This window comes from Anolis sagrei, chromosome 2 (genome assembly GCF_037176765.1).
Source record: "Anolis sagrei isolate rAnoSag1 chromosome 2, rAnoSag1.mat, whole genome shotgun sequence".
Classification (NCBI taxonomy): domain Eukaryota; kingdom Metazoa; phylum Chordata; class Lepidosauria; order Squamata; family Dactyloidae; genus Anolis; species Anolis sagrei.
Window position 1 is genome coordinate 58119913 of NC_090022.1, and position 21734 is coordinate 58141646.

Here is a 21734-nt window from a genome sequence, read left to right on the forward strand (position 1 = left end):
TCTAAATATATAAATGAAAGGTTTACATAGGAAATGTTGTGTCCACATATATATAATTATTACAGTTTATAAAAGATTTGTTTAACCACCTTTTTACTAGTAAAACTGCATTACCGTGTTGCAATATGATGCATGTCTAAAAAGTCTGTTACCAACATGAAATGTTTGGAAAGCCCTGATCTAGAAGTTCAGGAACCCTTCTGCGTGGGTTGAGCTAGCATCTGAGGTAAATTTTACCATAAGTCACTTTGAGTCTCTTTTGTAGAGAGAGAAAGAGACATGGACATCATAATAATAATAATTATAGACTAATAGGATAATAGAGTTGGAAATGGTTGTTGTTGTTGTTGTTGTTGTTATTATTATTATTGGAGCCCCCTTTGGAGGCTTTTAAACAGAGACTGGATGGCCATCTGTCAGGGGTGTTTTGAATACGATTTTCCTGCTGCTTGGCAGGGGCTTGGACTGGATGGCCCACGAGGTCTCTTCCAACTCTATCATTCTATGAAATGACGTGGGCTATCTAGTCCCCTGCCATGCAGGAAAAACATAATCAAAATAACTCTGACAGATGGCCATTTAGCCTCTGTTTAAAAGCCTCCAAAGAAGGAGCCTCCACCCCACTCAGCTCTTACAATCAGGAAGTTTTTCCTAAAGTTCAGGTGGAATCTCCTTTTTTGAAATTTGAACCCATTTCTCTGAGTCCTAGTTTCCAGGGCAGCAGAAAACAAGCCTGTTCCCTCTTCCTTATGACATCCTTTCTCATATTTATATATGGCTATCTTCTCTTCTGCAGGCTAAACAGAATTATTATTCTCCACTCAATATACTAGTGCTTTCTGTGAGTGTTTCCAACCCGGTGATGTTTAAAACGGAAATTGCCTAATTCTTATTTCACATAGTGGCATTGTGTTATTTTCACAGGACAGAAGAGTACATGTGTATGACTGGAAGATCATACTAAATATAGCAGGGTGAAATTAGTAGAGTTAATAGAAAATAGAGACCAAAAAAAACCATATTTATTTATCACATGTTAAGGTTTCGATAGATTAGAGTACTTGGACTTAGGAGTTAAAAAGTTTTAGTACACTGACTCTTTGATTGTGTTTGAGTAAAAGCAATAATTTTGGAGAATAAAGAAAACTTGATCAGAATGTACACGATGTGCATGTCTCAACAGGAAATATCTTAGAAAAAATATTCTGGTAATAATTTTATCTTTTAGGTGTATGTTGCTGTATTAAAAGTAATGTTTGTTTGTTTGTTTGTTTTTTAAAAAAATCTGCTATTTGATCAGGACAAATGTTTATTTATAAATGTAACTGATGACCTGGGAAGTAATATTAAAATAAGCCCATTTGACAAAATGCAGTGTTTATTAAACCTATTTGTTAAACATGCCAAATACATAACTCAAATATGTGCAACAAAAGCAATGCTAATTGTTAGTTTTCACCCTAATTACATCATAAGCAGTATGATGTGGCTTTAAAAACTTTCTTTGTTTAAGCTAGGACAATATTTAGAAATAATGATTCCAATTGTTTCCAAACCAATTTGAGTGAATCTGAGTATAGGTTTAATTTTTTGCTTGTTTAGTTTGGACATGCATCTTCTTCTGACAGCAGTCCACAGTAAAGGATTTTGTGATGACAGTGACTTGCTCTGTTGTACTGGGGCCAGAGGATTAGTGTAATTTACGTAGGAACAAAACTGATGACTACGGGATTTCCCAGTCTGGTCCCCATTAAAGGTGTTATAATCTTACATGTTTGAATGTGTTATATAGTCCACAAGGCACAATGGGTTAAACTTTTGTGCTGGCAGGACCGCTTATCGATAGGTCAGCGGTTCAAATCAGGGAGAGCAGGTTGAGCTCCCTCTGTCAGTTCCAGCTCCCCATGCAGGAACATGAGAGAAACTTCCCACAAGGATGGTAAAACATCAAACATCCCCTGGGCAACGTCCTTGCAGATGGCCAATTCTCTCACACCAGAAGTGACTTGCCATTTTTCAAGTCACTCCTGACACGAAAAAAAACAAAAACAAATAGTCCAACACTCATCTCCCCTGACAACATATTTGACTGGGATGTGATGTCCAACACAGCTGGATGGCACCAGATTGGGAAAGGGTTCGTGTAGAAGTTTCCTGTAACAAGACTTTTAAGGTGCAATTTACTACCTTCTCCCTTCTAATGGGAAGAAAGCAAGAGGAGAATGCAACAACAAGTGCAAACAGACTTTTAATACTGTAGTAGCTTGCAAAGCACGAACAAACATGATTAATCATCGGTGACTCATGCTATCATTTCCAAGTTTAAGTGATAATTAATTAATGTAATGTTGAGGATTTGCAGTATTGTCAGTAAACATAGACTAAACTAAGATTAAATAGGCGTGAATCACATTCCCAATTGCACCAACATTGTAAATTTTAATTCTACACACAAGCTTTAGCTGCCTTGCAAATGTGATATTTTCAGTAGCCAAATAAATTTTTAATCATGAATGAATCCCCTTACAATTGTTGTAATATATGTTTAGACAGAAGTAATTCTTTTTTAAAAAATCATACTCAAAGCCATGTATTATTTTATTTTTCATTTCCTTATTACAGTGAGATTGTTCCATTCTGATATGCTTGTATTGTAATAGCATACTAGGATTGTAAGATGTGATGCATCTTCAGTTGTGGAGCCACCTAAATCTCACAGTTGCACACTCTATAGGTGGCCTTGCACAAGCTTCTTTAGTTTAATTGAGCTTCTGCAAAGTGAAGATAATAGCGACTTGCATGCTACATTTGTAGTAAAGACTCCTGATAAAATATGTGTTATGAACTTGGACTGTACATAAAAGTGAGCAGGGTATTCCTTTAATTTCAGGATCTGAATAATGGGAGAGCAGTTGTAAATTCCCTTCTTCTTAAAAAGAGTGACTTATTTTGTGTAGCAAGGACTGAGATTTCCTTTTTTTTTTTGGTAGACATGGTTGGGAACTTCAGACCCAAAATGTACCGGGAAAGGAAATGCTCAGAACCTATCACCGGGGTGGAATAGCTGGTGTTTCTCCAAAGGTTAGCCTCCTTGACTTATGCTCATCATCATCATAGGCGATCCCTTATGGACTGCATGGCAACTCATCCATTCTGTCATATTTAATTTCATAATGAAAAATAACATGATTAATGTAGAAAAATTCTGTATGATATTAGAGAATATAACCCTTTAGAGAAGAGCCAAAAAAACCTTTAGAGCAGAATCTCCTCTTGTAGTATACAAACAAATATAATTATGCTAGACAATGGTTTCAATTGTTAGACTGAATTTCCGATCTGTCAGGAAAAAAGAGATTGGCCAGTGCATAAAAACACCAGAGCTTTAGAAGTGTTTTTATCAGTGCCCAAAATAGTACTCTCCCATAAAACAACTTGTTTCCTATCATGCACTCAAGACACAAAATGAAGTAGACTTGATAACATATTTTGTTTACTCACAACCTTCATGTGTTCAGCGTACACAGGTACAAAAAACTTATTAGTCCAGTTTCAGATATCTTTGAGGTGGTTTCCTGTGCCAGGGTATCACTCTTGTAACAAACAGCTATTGTCACATGGTCAAAAGGGGAGAGAGCATGTGGTCTGCTGCAGGCTCTTTTATAACTTCTCAGAAACCATAGAGTAAAGGAAGCTACACACCAGAACATACATACAGGAAACAGTAAGCAACAAGATCATAGACAAACAGATTGCCAGAGAAGGCTTGATTAAAGATGTCATTTCCAACATATGGTTCTAATCAGATAAGAACTAATGGTTTACACTGAAAAATGGTATACTTCTTTGGTGGTTTAACTTACTTCTAATAAGTGTAATGAGTCAGATGTTTTGAGATAAGGCAGCTCAAAAAGTTAAGCAGTGTTCTTCTGATGGGCCCCTTAAAATGTTCTACAGATGTTTATTGGATATTTCTGTGAAGTTTCAACCAGACTACTCTCTCATCATAGGCGTCGTTTGTTGCTAAAAGTAAAAGTCCTGAGCATTTGATATAAACCTGTCACTTCCTTGCTATTCTGCATACAAAAGATACTAACATTTATAAGCAGCGTGTGATATAAGAGATAAATGCAGTTGTGACCCACCCTCTGAAACTAAGTGCCATGCTGTTACATTACACATTTTCCATTGTTAATTATAGTCTGGGACAGGGTGTTGCTGTGTCATCCTGTTGCCGGTTCTTTGTGAACAACAGATGAACTTGACCTCTCTTCAGTTGCACTTAGTTGAGAAATAGGCATTTTGCTTCATGCCTTGCCCTTCCCCTCCTTGTTTATCTGATGGGGGGCACTAGATGGTTTGCTCATTCTATGATCTAAGGATATGCACTACATAACCCACCTAGTAAGAATGTTATGTTAACAGTTTGGGGCATGGAACAATTTCAGGGTCAGTAGCTTATTAAAAAGCTGCTCTGATTTATCCTTATAGACAGCTGCACATTGACAGTGAGTGCAGCTCTGTAATTTTTCCACAGGCAATGCATATTTTAACATGCCACATTGGTGCTTCCGAGCATGCAGGTGTATGTTGTTTATTATACACCAATAACTCTTTCTGTCTACACAAGTTTATCCCAAGTTTATTTTGAATAACAGAGGTAATTGGGTCAGCCAAAAAGAAAGAAACACAAGGGTAATACGTTCATTAGGCCAATTCAAAGGCCACAGAAAGACACCATAGTATGCTGGTTTGAATGTTGGACCAGGACTTCTCCATATAAGCCATGAAAACTTTCAGGGTGACCTTGGGCAATTCGCACTCTCTCAGTCTTTAGATGAAGGCAATAAATATCAAACCTTATTTGCATAAATCTTGCCAAGAAAATCTTAGGAAGATAGGATCACCGTAAGTCAGAGTCAACCTGAAGGCACAAAACAACAGCTATAAAGGCTACAACATGCTAAGCAAGCTTCCAGCTTTTGCAGGAAGAAAAGAAGCTAATATTCCATCCATGAAGCTCTGCATCTGGTAATAATTGTAAGATCTGGTTTGTTGTAGGTTTTTCAGGCTGTATGGCCATGTTTTAGAAGCATTCTCTCATGGCGTTTCGCCTGCATCAATGCCAGGCTGTGAGGATGCTTGCCATAGATGCAGGCAAAATGTCAGGAGAGAATGCTTCTGGGACATGGCCATACTGCCCGAAAAACCTACAGCAACCAAGTGATTCTGGCCATGAAAGCCTTTGACAATACAATGGTACGATTCAGACTATGCTTGAATCTATTTTAGACATGAAGGAATAAAACAGCTGTTCTTCAGAAAATGAGCAAAGACCTTTTGTTTTTCCCTATATGTTTCTGGATGGTAAGGAAGGGATTTAAATAGAGGGGGTTATGGTTTCTTTTTTTTCTTTCCTTGAGCTGATGAACTTGCTAATCAAAAGGTTGGCGGTTCAAATCTGGGAAGCAGGGTGAGCTCCTACTGTTAGGCCCAGCTTCTACCTAGTAGTTTGAAAACATGCAAATATGAGTAAATCAATAGGTACCGCTCTGGCAGGAAGGTAATGGCATTCCATGCAGTCATCTGGCCACATGACCTTGGAAGCATCAACGCACAACGCTGGCTCTTCGGCTTAGAAAGAGAGGTGACCACCCCCACCCCCACCCCCCAGAGTCAGACACTACTAGACTTAATGTCAGGGGAAACCTTTACCTTCACACTATACAAACATAGCATTATGATCCTATTTTCACTTTCATGGTTGCATTGTATGAAATTCTGGGATTTGGACCTTGGTGATCCATTCTCTGGATGCCCCCCCATTTCAAACCCCAGTATACCATAGGATGGAGCCATGGCAATGAAAGTAGAACCATGGTGCCACATCTGTGTAGTTTGGAAGGGGATCCAGAAAACCCTCTACTGGACAAAACATTGCTGTGGAGAGAAAGTGATCTCAGACTCTGATGACATTGGCAGGTGCTGCTTCCTGCTACCAATTTGATATGGAATCCTATCTGATGAATGATGCATAACTTTCCATTTTGCTGCCTTGTTACCTGGAAGGAAGCTTCATCAGAAGATACTCTCAAATGCCCTTCCCCGAATTAGTTTCAACCTGATTGTTCTGGATCCAGAAGGACTTTGGAGTGAACGTGTATGATGTGTTTTGGTACTGAAAAGCAAGAAAATAGAACATGTCTTTTTTGGAACCTTTACCTTCTGCACAGTCTACTCAACAATCAGAACTATTTGATTTAGTTTACCTCAATGTAGTGTTAATGCATCTCAGGCCACTTCCTTTCCAAATTGGGAGGGATGGCCAGTACTCCAGAAGACAGGAGCAGAATTCAAAACAATATTAACAGATTAGAGAGACTAATCTCTAAAACTAACAAAATGAAGTTCAATGGAGACAAATGCAAGATACTCCATTTAGGCATAAAAATAAAATGCAAAGATACAGAATTGGGGACTCCTGGCTCGACAGCAGTACATGTAAAAAAGAGTCCCCCTAGGGGTGAGAAAAGCGGTATATAAATGCTGTAAATAAATAAATAAATAAATTGTGGATGACAAGTTAAACATGAGCCAACCATGTGATGCTGCAGCTAAAAAAGCCAATGGGATTTCGGCCTGCATAAATAGGAGTATAGCGTCTAGATCCAGGGAAGTCATGCTTCCCCTCTGTTCTGCCTAGGTTAGACCACACCTGGAATCACACTATGTCCAATTCTGGGCACCACAATTGAAGAGAGATATTGACAAGCTGGAATGTGTCCAGTGGATGGTGACTAAAATGAGCAATGGTCTGGAGAACAAGCCCTATGAGGAGTGGTTTGAAGAACTGGGCATGTTTAGCCTGAAGAAGGGAAGACTAAGAGGAGACATGATAGCCATGTATAAATATGTGAGGAGAAGTCACAGGGAGGAGGGAGCAAGCTTATTTTCTGCTGCCGTGGAGACTAGGACGTGGAGCAATGGCTTCAAACTACGGGAAATTGAGATTCCACCTGAACATGAGGAAGAACTTTCTGACTGTGAGAGCTGTTCTGCAGTGGAACTCTCTACCCCGAAGTGTGGTGGAGGCTCCTTCTTTGGAAGCTTTTAAGCAGAGGCTGGATGGCCATATGTTGGGGGTGCTTTGAACACAATTGTCCTGCTTCTTGGCAGGGGGTTGGACTGGATGACCCATGAGGTCTCTTCCAACCCTATGATTCTATGAAATGTGCCCTGAAGACTGACTAGCTACTACAATTATATTACACATGCAGCATGCAGTTGACCGCTTTCTTTCATTTTCTCTGACCAGTAAGCACACAGGGCCCCAGTCTCCTTTCAGACTTGCATGTGTCTTGCCCTGCAGCCATTAATTTCCCTATACCTCAGTCCCATCATTGAGGCACTGAAAAAGAAAAGATGAAAGACGCTTTAATTAGTGCCAGTGAATGGTTTCTTCTTTTGCAAGCAGTCATACAAGGAAGGTGGGCTAGGAAAACAAATGACTGGGGGAGATAATGGTCTTCCACAACAATCTGGATTAGAGGTTTGCACACTTATTTTAGCTAAATAGGAAAGAGAGGACTCAGCTGTTGTCACATATTCAGTATATCATGGAATTTAGCCCTGAGGTGTGCTTGAACAAATGTGCAGTTCACTAACCTACATTTGTTAAGAGAAGTACTTCTGTAGAGTATCAACAAAGTACTCAAAAGAAATAACTATTGTGCTTCATGAATGGTTCTTTAGAGGAGTGGATAAATGTAAGGGCTAAATGTGTGAAGGTTGATGCCTGAGGAGGCATTACAACTGGAGTGTGTAATTCTTCTTCAATATTGCAAAATTGTGTCTGTTGTTACAGCTTTAGAAGATCTATTTTCCTCAAAAGAAAATATAAAATTCCTCCTCTGTGTCTGGTCCTTTAAATTACCAAATCCTATCCTACAACAAACTATATATTTAAAAACTGGAACATTAAACACTAAGATGCCTTTAATGTCTATTTTGGTATTTAATTCACGCAACAGACTTATATCAGAAAATGAAATTCTGAAAATAATCTCGGAGCTGCTGCACAATTTTTACAACTACTGCAAGTAACTGCTAGAATTTTTTATTGTGTCAGTAGCAACTTGAGAATATGCTGCAAGTCACTTCTGGTGTGAGAGAATTGGCTGTCTATAAAGGCATTGCCCAGGGTACGCCCAGATGTGTAACCATCATCCTGGAAGGCTTCACTCATGTCCCTGCAAGCTAGAACTGACAAATAGGAGCTCACCCTGTCTCACGGATTCAAATTGGCAACTTTCAGGTCTGCAGCCCAACCTTCAGGAGTCCAGCTGGGTTTAATCCATTGCACCACGGCAGCTCCCTCATGAGGAGTGGCAAATTTTCTCAGTGTCCTATATTGCCTCTCACATAACTAATTTTGACATGAATAAATCACTTAAAAAGACTCAGAATCAGAATGGTTTGATCCTGGCTTGTTAATTTAGAGAAACCATGGCTTGTTTATGAACAGGATCAAACCATTCTGATTCTGAGTCTTTTTAAGAAGTGATTTATTAATGTCAAAATTAGTTATGTGAGAGGAAGCCACAGGGAGGAGGGAGCAAGCTTGTTTTCTGCTTCCTTGGAGACTAGGACGCGGAACAATGGCTTCAAACTACAAGAGAGGAGATTCCATCTGAACATTAGGAAGAACTTCCTGACTGTGAGAGCCGTTCAGCAGTGGAACTCTCTGCCCCGGAGTGTGGTGGAGGCTCCTTCTTTGGAAGCTTTTAAGCAGAGGCTGGATGGCCATTTGTCAGGGGTGATTTGAATGCAATATTCCTGCTTCTTGGCAGGGGGTTGGACTGGATGGCCCATGAGGTCTCTTCCAACTCTTTGATTCTATGATTCTATAATTTACAACTACATCTGGATAATGTATCCTTTTTTCCATGGCGATTTGTTGTTGTTGGTAAATGCCTTTAAGCCGACTTTGACTTAAGATGATGAATGAATGGGAGACCTCAAAGTCATGCTATCATCAACCGTTCTTTCCAACTCGTGGCCATGGCTTCTTTGTTTGAGTCTATCCATCTGGAATCATGTTCTCCTCTTTTCCTACATCTCTCCACCTACCCATGTATCATTGTCTTTTTACAGTGAATCATGTTTTTCTTTGATATGACCAAAGTATGACAGCCTCAGTTCAGTGATCTTGGATTCTGGGAAGAGTACAGATTTGCTCTAGGACCCATCAATTTGTCTTTTTTGCAGTCCGTATTATCATCAGAACTCTTCTCCAGCACCAAATGAGATAATAAGTATACGTTTTCTTGTAGGGCTATAGGGACATGTTAGCAAGAGGACATTTAAAGAGGTTCATGTCTTAATGTATAGTGATGGTTATGTATGCAAGAGAAGTATGCAAATATGTCTCTTGTTCCCCTGTGTGGGAAGGGAACTTTAGAAGCCAACTTCTAAAGGAGTCTAAGCAGTGTCAAACGTATACGATTCATTACCAGGAAATCACTGAAAGGAACTAAAGGTTGGCAGGAAATCTGATTGTAAGGTGTCTCTTTGACTCCTTAACATTTTATCACCCACAGCTATCACTATCTGTTCTGAAAAACTTCTTTCCGTGAGAATACGAACAGTTTAAACTAATTTTTATGAGTACTCCAGAATGAATTGTGGCCTTCAAAAACTGAGCATTTGAAAGACATTTTATGAGCCTTTTTTCACTCTTTTATACCATTGATATTAGAGACAAAGTGAGGGATTGACTGCTTTTCTGGTTAAAATAAATAAATAAAGGTGAATTTTTTGAAAACATAACTTCAGAATAAAGTGTTAACATTTATTATTCTGCTGTGTGTAACATTTGACTATTAAGCCTATTGTTTTGTTTTGCAATATAATAAACAGATAAAAAAAGAATTTTACTTGTTACACCTAACACATTATTTCTATTTCCTTGCCAACATTGTAAACTTCTGCTTTTCTATCACTGGATGTTAATTTATTTACTCATTTATTTATTTACAACATTTCTATCCTGCCTTTCTCAAGCCCGAAGGCGACCTAAGGGGGCTTACAAATTGGCAGAAATTTAATGCCAGAACAATCCACAATATACAATTAAAACATTTAAAACAGCATTATAAAATAAATATAAAATCAATACAATACAAAAACCATTAAAACATATAATAACCAATGTTATTCTTAAGTGAAAATAGATATTCTTAGGTGAAAATAACAAGGGGCAAGATCACAGTGTAGAGATACAGTATAGAGATTGTGTGCATTGATCAGCCTTTCACTTTGAATAGGTGACTCTCTGCACTTCCTGCCATGAAATATGGTTGTGAAGGGAGGAGTAGCTGCAGAAGGAAATTGAAGGGGAAATGTAAAGCCTTTGTGTGGTATACAGATAGCTATAAGAGTTACACTGTGTCTCAAACACTTTTGAAGTCTGAATGTTTGCGTGTAAAAGTACATCATGGGATGGTGTTGCCTTTTCATGCACCATCAGGTAAGTTAGGATTTTGACACAGTGCCTTTTTGCTTGGAAGTGTTTTAATAGCTATATACTTTTCATAAATGCATGAGTAAGTTTTAATTAAAAACAGACCACACAGTTGTAGGAAGCATGCTTTTCTGGAGGTGCTTTAATTACTGTAGTTCTGCACAGAACTGTGGTGTACTTTCATTATTATTATTGTCATTGAATTGCTAACATTCAAAGTTTAAAGGGACAATGTAGCAAATGGGCACCATATATGTGTCAAGTGTTTTTTCTGCTTGTATGCAAGTGCAATATTTGTTTATCTTGTTATGCAATGCTACCATGATACACAACTAGACCTAAATACCCTAAAAGCATCAGATCCCATCTGATCCTGAAAGTTAAGCATGGTCAGCCCTGGTTAGTACTTGAATGGGAGACTGTCAATGATTATTTTTAGGTGCTGTAGGCTACATTTCAGAGACAAAACCATCTCTGAGTATTCCTTACATATAAAAACCCTACAATATTCATGTGGTCACTATAAATCAAAGACAACTTGAAGGTCCATCCGTCACTATACTTTTCACAGTGAGCTTTGAAAAACAAGTTTTGGGTGGCTTTGTAGCTGGTTGATATGAATGAATTCTTCCTGCCTTTAATACCACAACTTTTGAAATTTTATTATATCAATTAAGACTTTAAATTATCTTTTGTTATTGTTTCATTCTTTTTTTACTATAAAATACTGAGGATCCTTGATGAAATAAAAAAATTAAACATAGTTTAAAGAAAAACACAAATAAGGCCTGCTGTTTTTGGAATTCCTAAGCCCAACTACAGCTGGTTGCTGTTGTAAAACTCCTTTATGTTTTTGCTTCCTGGTCTTTCCATTTGTGTTGGAAATTTGACTCCAGTAATAATAATCATCTGTTGAAAATGCTTTATTCGTGCAAGCATCTGTCACCCAATCATCTTGTAAGGCAATAAAATTGCATCCCTAGCTTAGACCTTTGCAATTATAATATATATTTCTTATATATAAAAATATGAATGAAATCAGTGCTAAATGTTTGTTTGGAAATTAGTTTTCGTAATTTGATATCAACTAATTATCAGGCATGTTTGTTTTTCTCAGATATAAACAACTAGTTGATAATGGATATGTTATCTTCCTAAAATATCCCATTAAAATCCAACTTGTACTATTTGAATTGTATTTGGAAGTGAGATGTTACAATGTGATAATGTTCAGCTAATTTGTTAAGATTTGTAGTAGACCAATAGCATCAATGTTGAGGATATGTTTGCACAGTTCTTTATTATGATTAATCAGCTATTTATTCAGCCACTCAATAAATATTATATTCTTTCCAAGAAAAATATTCAAGATGGTTTCTAATTAAGTCCTGTCCCAATTTATTTTTTCTTAATTACTGTAGAAATAATTTTCTGGCCTAAATCCAAAAGTGCCAGCTACAAGTAGACTAACTGAACCAATGTGAACTTAATATATCAACACTTATGTAAGTTCCGTTGACTCAGTGAGTCTACTTTAATAGGGACTAAACTGAATTTCAGTCACAGCTATCTGCACCCGGTTTGAGAAGTTTAATATGTTCTGTAGAGGCTGTTTTATAATCAAGGTTCTAATTGGCAGCCTCTGAACAGTATCAGGAATCAGAAAGGATGCAAGTTTGATCCCAAAACATTTCCTTCTTAAGGAGCAGGGATGGGATAATAGCAGAGGCAAGCAAGACCCTCTGGCTGCTTTGGGATACTAGGCCTGGTTATATGTAAAATTCTGAGGGCATGAAACACCACAGCGAATAGCAACATGGCTCTAAGTTAGTATGTCTCATTATTACAAGCCATACAAATGTTTCCATCAGTTGCTTATTTCTGCTAGAATATAAACAATATTGTGAAGGTCGGGACTGCATAATATTTTCAGTGCCAAGAGCAACATCACCTGTCACCTGGTGGGGGTGATAACTACACGTGCAAACATAAATACTCCTACCCTCTCCACAGAAATCTCCGAAGTGGTTAGCTAAGAGGATTATCGTTTTGGAGTTCTGTGAAATTAAGAAAACTAGGAATCTTCATTGAGATTGTATGCTAGTAGCAAGTTAACATTAATCTTGGAAGGCAAGGATCAGCAGCAACTCAGCTAATCACCTATCATAACTCGTCATCTGGAATCGGGCAATTCAGATGTGGAGTAGTTGACATCCAAGAATATGCATCTCATGATGATAGTGGTCACTCCAAATCTGGGACGCTGGAGATTGAGGCAGTGGAGAGCCCAGTTCCCTAGTAGGTGGAAGATAGTTGAGGATGCTGAAGACATGCTACAACGCTTTTCTGAATGAAGAGAGAGAGAGATTACATTGATTTGGCAGCCATTGAAGAAGCAGCACTGACCTAATTAAGCACCTGGTGTTTTGGAGACAGCTAGCAGCATCCTAGCATCTCTGGTGATCAGAACCTTCTTTTCTGGGTAACTGATAGCACTCTTAGGCATTTGTGTTTCTTAACCGTGGACTGGCTACACTTTCATGACTCTTGACAGCTTTTTTCTACCTGGACTACTAAAGTCCTATATCAGCTCCTGGATCATCTGATGACCACTTGTTTCATTCTTCAGCTTGTTGAATAACCTGTGGCTGATGTGGACTACAGTAACTACTCAATACCTGTCTCAGGGCCCTTCCACACAGCCATATAACCCAGGATATCAAGACAGATAATTTACAATATCTGCTTTGAACTGGGTTATCTGAGGCCCCTTCCACACAGCTGAATAAAATCCCACATTATCTGCTTTGAATTGGAATATATGGCAGTGTGGAATTAGATAACCCAGTTCAAAGCAGATATTGTGGGATTTTAGCTTTGATATTCTGGGATATAGGGCTGTGTGGAAGCGCCCTAAGTCCACACTGCCATATAACCCAGTTCAAAGCAGATAATGTGGGATTTCATACAGCTATGTGGAAGGGTCTGTAGTCTAACTACCTGATAGTCACTTGCTATCAGGAGCACAGGATATCACCTGTATTGTGGATAAATAATGAGTAAAGTTCCATTGAGTTCACTGCCTTCACAGGGAACTGATTGGGGTAGCTGTGGCCTCAGGACTCAAGTTGTGTACACTTTTTATTTATCTAGGGAAAAGTCTGCTATCGAGTTACAGGAAGCAGAGGTGGCAGCTGGGAACATCTGTCAGCATCACTTTGCACAACTGTTGACTAATTAGAGGTCGCTTATCAGCAAAACTGGCATTCCCATCCTTGTATACCTACTGGTTATGATGGGAATTCTCCTTAATTGCCTTGTATTTGCAAATTACCCCACCAGAGAAGCCCTTTTAAGGAGGCAGTTGTGAGGTGAGGCCTTACAAAAAGCTTCCCAAGATCAAGAAGGTTATGTATACTACAAAGCAGTCCCAAATACTCTATTTTATGACATGGTACTTGGATAAGTGACAGCTAGATAGCTTTGAGCAGATTTTAATGATATTAATGATCTGGACACATTCCAAGCTGTCTTTTGCCTTGGCTTTGGCACGCAAACAGTCATAGTTATGTTGCTCTGTGATCTCTGCAAGGAGGAAGGCAGATGGAGTGCAAGTGATTTAAAAAAAAATCTTTCTAGACAGTCAACAATGACATCCAATTAGGGTGGGAAAAGTGTGCATTGTGCTACAGTGTTCAAATTCTATCTGATCAGTAAGATCCCAGAGTGTCCTATGGTATCTATTAGGGAAGATGGAAGAAAGTTCATTTTTTTTTCAATATCTATATACTACAACAGAAAAGACTGGAGACTTTTATGTGAATTAAGCTGAATGATACCTAGATCTACTTTTCCTGTTCGTCTAATTAACATGTGGCTATGGAAGGTATTTGCTTTTTTAAAAAATAATCGTTCTAATGGCTTGTCTAGTTAGAAGCTGATGGCTAAGAGGATTACAGCTTTTGGAGTTCTGTGAAACTCAGCCAAAGGGAAGATAAAGAACAAGTCATCTTTATACTAGTGCAAAGTACAAACTCCATTTGTGGATAGTTTGGGTTTTTAATACCTGTTTCTTTTTTTAATACTTTCATTAAAGTTGTAACAGTAAAATCATTTTTTTTCAGAAATATAGAGAGGGCTAGGAGAAGTGTGAGAGCTGGCAAAGTGTGGTGATTTGAGCATTGAGCTACAACTGTGGACACCAAGGTTTAAATCCCTGTTCAGACATGGAAATCTACTGGGTGACTTGAACAAGTAGCATTTTCTCTGGACAAATTCTGGCAAGAAAACCCCATGATAGGTTTTTTTAGAGTCACTATGTGTCAGAAATGTCTTGAAGGCACACAGTAACAACAAAGAGAGTGATCTATTTTTTGATCTATTTGTTTATTAGTTGTGAGTTTCAAACCAGTATCGCAAAAGCCAAAAGATCTGCCAGATAAATAACTGAAATCAACCAGTCAATCAGCACATTGGTATCTGCCCCTTATCCAAGGATCTCATGGTAGGTAATCATAAAATGAATATGAACAGGATCAAACATTTAAAACAGTAAAAAAATAATGTAAAAGCAAAAAGCATATGATACGATTTAGCAATTAAAATAATTAAAAAAACATTCAAGTGCAAATTTGGACAAAATTAATCATGCCATGTGTCATGTACTCCTATTTGTTGTGTTCAAGACAACAGAACACCTCCACGCAGTGAGTTCCCAGCCAAGGTCGAGGAATGAAAACAGAATGAAAACATCTGGGGCCCTAAATGGGAAGGAGCCTGATAACACGAACCAGCTCAGACTGGAAAACCTGGAGGCTGGGCGGAGGAATTTTTAATAATTGAGGGGGTGGGGTTTTTGGGTATTGAACTGAGAAGTTGCTCATGGCTTCTTCATTCATAACTTTACTGTATAGTAGAAACCTAGCATTTAAAAAGTTTCCAAGATTTCCTTGTGAGTGAATTTAATTGCTACTAAGGTTCTTCAATCATCACACCACAAGAGCTTTTGCTTGGCACTGAAATGTTGCGGAGGTTTTTTCTTGGCCCAGAATGCCAGCAATGTTCATGCCAATTGAGCCTCCAAAGGTATCAGTTGTGGAATATCTTCATATTGCAATGCTCTCTATTATAATACACCAAAGCTAGTGTGCCAATTTATGGAGTACCTTCCAAATTACAGGCAGTCCCCAGGTTACAAACAGTATGGGTTATGTAGGTTGGAACAGGTACATTTTTAATTAAATATATGTGTGTGTGTGTACCATAAATACTCAAGTATAAACTGACCCAGATATAAGCTGAGGCACCTAATTTTACCACAAAAAACTGGGAAAATGTATTGATTCAAGTATAAGGGTGAAAAATGCAACAGCTACTGGTAAATTTCAAAATAAAAATAGATACCAATAAATTTACATTAATTGAGGCATCAGTAGATTAAATGTTTTTGAATATTTACATAAAACTATAATTTAAGATAAGACTGTCCATCTCTGACTAAAACATTCTAACCTTCTTCAATGTAAATGTGTTTATATATTCTTCCAATAATAAATAAATAAAGTAAAATAATAAATGTAATAATAATAATAAAGTAAAATAATGGAAATGTAATTATAGTAATAAATTGAGTAAAATAATAAATGTAATAAAATAATACTAATAACAGAGTAAAATAATAAATAATCTTGGCTTGAGAATAAGCCGAGGAGAACTTTTTCAGCCTGAAAAAGGGGCTGAAAAACTAGGCTTATACTCAAGTATATACAGTATGTATGTATGTATGTATGTATGTATGTATAAGCTTTGGATAGCATATGGAAGGGTCAACACCCCTATCGTGTTTGTTTTGCTGTCTGTGCCTCTGTTCAGATTTCACCTCACTTTCCTTCCCTGAGATAATTGGATTTTGAAAAAAATTGGCTGTATAGTTCTTCACCTTTCTCATTATTTACAATATTTTAATTTATTTTAAATTAGTAAACATTTCAGTTTATGGATTCTTTACTTCCTTTGTCTCTAAAAGTCAATTACAATTCAGGTAAGTGCCAAGCAAAATGCTAAAGTTTTCCAAATGGAAAATCACAAGCTATTTATTAGGTTGCTGTGGTGCTTGCTATACCCATGAGATTAGTTAATCCCAGCAAAGCTATTGTACCATGAATTCAAACTTTCCTCTTTTGACACCTTTAATTTGTTTTTCAAAGTGATAACTTGAATGCACATGAAGTGGTAATAAAAGACTGAACTGTTTTAATCTTGTCACTAGAGTTCAGTCTGTTTATCATTATTACAGAAATAAAATTGGTGTTCAGATGTGTAATAAGAAACCGCTTCTAATCAAATTGCGGACCTCTTTAGAATCTTTCTTTGGTAGGTTTATATTTCCATCTCTTGTGGAAAACATTGCATTAATGATCGTTTGGCTAACCTTGCAAAGTATATCTTTGTTCTGATAGTTTATTATCCAGTATGAAATTGATCTGAGATAGTTAACTGGATCACAACCGTAAAGTGTTTTGAGCATTTGTACTACCTTCTGCGTTGCCCTATCATTTCTAGCTAGCCTGACTAGGGATTTTGTGAGCTGAAGCACAGCACATCCAAAGTGGGTCAAGTTTAGAAGGCTGCTTTAAGGAAACTCCATCAGCTTTCTTCTTCATGTTGAGAAGCTGTTCTCTGTACCAATAGAGAACAGAGCATTTTACTTTTGGCCTTTACATTGTTTTTACTCTTTTATTCTCTTAATGTATTAGAATGAAGACCAGCAAATTCGTTGTTTTGTTTGTTCATTCTAAAACAGAGAATCATGGATGTTTGCACAAAAATCCTGCTTAATTTTCTGATGTAATGTTTCTTCATATCTTATATGACGGAAACAAGTAACAAAATAACTACCTTGGCTTTGGGCTGTGCTTATTTCAGTGCCAGTGTGTGTTTAAATCAGTATTGACTCTCAATATATCTCATCTTATGTGGTCTTTTGTCGCCCTGCACCCAACATTTTTCCATTTAAATATATACACACATCATCAACCCCAAGGCTAAAACCTTTATCCCAAGGATAAAACAAGCCAACTGTGAAACCTTAAGAGGCACCTTAAGAGACTGATGTGGGTGTGTGGGTGTTGCGTGTGTGTCAAAGAAAGAGCGAGCCTGGATCTAAACTGCCCTATATCCCAGGATCTGATCACAGATTATCTGCTTATCCCAGATTATCTGGCAATTTAGACTCAGGGCCCTTCCAATCAGGCCCTATGTCCCAGGATCTGATCACATGTTTTCTGTTTATCCCAGATTATCTGGCAGTGCGGACTTATATAATCCAGTTTAAAGCAGAAAACCTGGGATCAGATCCTGGGAAAAGAGGTAGTGTACATCCAGTGTGAATGGCTATAAAAATTATATGACTAAAACAGAGATGATATTATTTAAGAGCCCTTTCACACTGTATAATTGTTGCATTGCGCTTCTACTTTAACTGCTATGGCAGCCTTAAAGAGCACCCCCCAAGTGGAGACTCCAGGATTCCATATGGCAGTGTTTCTCAACCTGGGGATCAGGACAACTGGGGGGGGGGGGGGGGCAGGAGGTTTCAAAGGGGTAGCCAAAGACCATTAGAAAACATATATTTCTGATTATCTTAGGAACCCCATTGGCAGGGAAGGCTGAGGATCTCTCTGCCTGTCCTTCTCTTCCTTTTTGGAAACAGACAAGGAATCCTCCCACCGAAAGCCCTCCTCTGCTGTGATTGGCCACCCTCTCAGTGAAGGGGAGGGCTGTTTCTGAGACTCCAAACGAGGGAGGGGAAAACAAGTGTGCTTGGCACATGGCAGCGTGGTGCGCATGTGTGGGTGAGGGAGAGTGTGTGAAGAGGAAGGGAGGTTCCTTCAAGACATGGGAGTCCTGTGTGGGAAGTTTGGCCCAATTCTATCATTGGTGGGGTTCAGAATGCTCTCTGATTGTAGGTGAACTATAAATCCCAACTACAACTCCCAATAGTCAAGGTCTATTTTCCCCAAACTCCACCAGTGTTCACATTTGAGCATATTGAGTATTTGTGCCAATTTTTGTCCAGATCCATCATTGTTTGATTCCACTGTACTCTCTAGATGTAGGTGAACTACAACTCCAAAACTCAAGGTCAATGCCCACCAAACCCTTCCAGTATTTTATGTTGGTCATGGGAGTTCTGTGTGCCAAGTTTGGTTCAATTCCATTGTTAGTGGAGTTCAGAATGCTCTTTGATTGTAGGTGAACTATAAATCCCAGCAACTACAACTCCCAAAATGACAAAATCAATCCTCCCCCCAATCCCACCAGTATTCAAATTTGGGCATATTGGGTATTTGTGCCAAATTTGGTCCAGTAAATGAAAATGCATTCTGCATATCAGATGTTTACGTGGTGATTCATAACAGTAGCAAAATTACAGTATGAGGTAGCAATGAAAATAATCTGATGATTGGAGGTCACCACAATATGAGGAACTGTATTAAGGGGTTGTGGCATTAGGAAGGTTGAGAAACACTGTCATATGGTGTTGCCATGACTGATAAAGGGAAATAATTGTATAGTGTGAAAGGAACCTAACACTCTGGATAGCTTGGCCACAGAACTGAAGCTAGAATCTTGTGCATAGAACAACATTCTACATTTCTGCCTTTTAACATGAACAGCTTTATACTTGAGTCTCAAAAGTGAAAACTTGGCAAAGTAAGCTTTATCTTTGAAAGAAAAAAAGAATTAACTTTCATATAAAAGAAGTCCAGGTTAATGGGAAACTACTTTAGCTCCACTAGACTGCTAGGCATTCCCTACCTTTTTCATGCAGATTTGCACCAAGGGCAAGTCATTAGATCTGTGAAGTGACCCAGGCAGTTGTACCTTGTAATTACAAACTGCAAGAACAAATTAACCCCATTGTATCTCATTTTTCTTTGGATATGTTGTCAAGTCATTACTGTTCTAATAATATCTACATCACAGGAAACCACTTTTGTCTTTATGGCACAGTTTTGCCATACGCACAGCTTTGCATTTCCTCAGCTGGTTAGTGTGCTTTGTCCAGTGAATACACACAAGTCGGATTTCTTTTCCAGTTTTCATTATTTTAATTCCTGCAATTGACTTATTTTAATGTAAATTCTTATCTTGTTTTTATCTTTGTTGAGATAGCCAATAAGTGAGTAAAAAGAGGGAAGAGGGGAAAAGAAATAAAGGAATGTGGCAGCACCTTTAAGATTATGAAATTTGCAGAAGACACCAAATGAGAACAAGTTAGCAATACCCCAGATGACAAGATCATGATTCAAAATGGCCTTAGCCCATTGGAGAACTGGGTCAAAACTACAGGGTGAGGCAGCATAACTTCCTTTTTCCAAAACTTAATAAAACCCATTGTATGAATCAGATTTTTTTTAATAATGTAAGCACATACCTAAAGTTTTGTTTTACGTAGTTTTGAAGATCAAATTAGGTAGGTAACGTCCCCCATTCTGCATTCTCCATACACTGAATAAATCGATTTCTGGCATTTGTCATGACTCTTGCCAGCATAGCACACATTATGTTGGCAATTTCTTCCTGGATGTTGGTCTTCAAATCTTGTAGGGTCCTTGGACGATTCACATAAACACGGGATTTCAAAAAAACCCATAGAAAAAAATCACAAGGGGCCAAATCTAGAGAGCGGGCTGGCCACTCCAAATCTGCTCGAAAAATAGGCCTCAAGCACGCTCCTCACTGCTCCAATGCATGATGGCGGCTGAACTGTGTCAGGACAAAACTTTATACTCCCGCCTCTCGAATGAGCGCTCTGCTACGTTTTCAACCGACTGAATGGCACGCATTTTTAAAAAGGAAGTTATGCTGCCTCACCCTGTAATAAAATAAATCTCAACACGGAAAAATGTAAGATACTACACTTACGAAGAAAACAAATGAAATGCACAGATATAGAATGGATGACAATTAGCTTGTCAAAAGTACACGTGAAAGGGATCTAGGAGTCTGAGAAGACAGGAAAGCTTAGAAAAGACAATGATGCTGGGGAAAATGGAAAGAAAAAGAAGGGGGGGGCGACCAAGGGCATGATGGATGGATGGTATCCTTGAAGTGACTGGCTTGACTGAACGAGCTGGGGGTGGTGACGGCCGACAGGGAGCTCTGGCGTGGGCTGGTCCCTGAGGTCACGAAGAGTCGGAAGCGACTGAACGAATAAACAACAAAATATAGTGAATACATAATATGGTGAATATGGGTTTCAGGGTTTTGAAAATTGAGGTGCACATTAGATTCGATGGCACATTAGACTTGAGTAAATATGTTAATATTGTTCCTATTAAAGATAGAACTGTTTCTGCCTGGTACCATCTGCCAGGAAAGAAAATCACTTCTGCACATTTTGGTTTTTGTTTGGCTGCAGCTTTGAACACAAAGTGCTATTTGTTGAATTAAACCAGTGCTTTGTTCAGCCCAGCACTGACTTCTAATAAGAACACCCAGAACAGATGTATCATGACATTCATATATTTGGATATTTTAGAATATATTGTCAAACACATGTAAGATAAACTTGTGCTGCCTTAACAGCTGAATTTCAATCAGCAACAGCCATATGCTCAGTTTGCCTTTGTTGTTGTGTGCCTTCAAGTCATTCCCAACTCATGGCAACCCTGTGATGTTTTCTTGGCAAGATTTCTTCACTGCATGTGGGCTAATAATTTGAAATTAAATCCAGTCAAGGCAAAGATACTCCTGATCAGTTGGAAGTCAGATTAGGGTGTGGGGTTACAGCCTGTGTTGGATGGGGTCACACTTCCCCTGAAGACACAGGTCAACAGCCTGGGGGTGATCCTGGACTCATTGTTGACCCTGGAACCCCAGGTATCGGCAGTGGCCAGGAGCACCTTCCCACAACTAAAACTTGTGAGACAGCTGCACCCATACCTTGAGACTAGATCTGACCATGGTAGCCCATGCCTTAGTCACATCCCGCTTGGACTACTGCAATGCTTTCTACATGGGGCTGCCTTTGAAGATAGTTTAGAAGCTTCAACTGGTTCAGAGATCGGTGGCCAGATTGCTAACAGGAGCTCTGTACAAGGAGAGATCTACTCCCATGTTGCAGCAGCTCCACTGGCTGCCAGTCTGCTTCTGAGCTAAATACAAAGTGCTGGTCATTATCTTGAAAGTCCTAAATGGCTTCGGT

At 38.5% G+C, this 21734-nt stretch overlaps 1 protein-coding gene across 2 annotated transcripts in view; it reads left to right on the forward strand.

Annotated features, from left to right (window-relative positions):
- Window positions 1-21734, forward strand: part of ARHGEF3 (Rho guanine nucleotide exchange factor 3) — a 186875-nt gene that overhangs the window by 48083 nt on the left and 117058 nt on the right. The window contains exon 1 of one of the 2 annotated variants that reach the window (XM_060766089.2): window positions 2997-3081. The exons of the other annotated variant lie outside the window; for it this stretch is intronic. Coding sequence (XP_060622072.1) covers window positions 3034-3081 — 48 coding nt within the window. The 5' untranslated portion in view covers window positions 2997-3033. Of the gene's footprint in view, window positions 1-2996; window positions 3082-21734 lie in introns of those variants that run through there. 2 annotated transcript variants of the gene reach the window in all.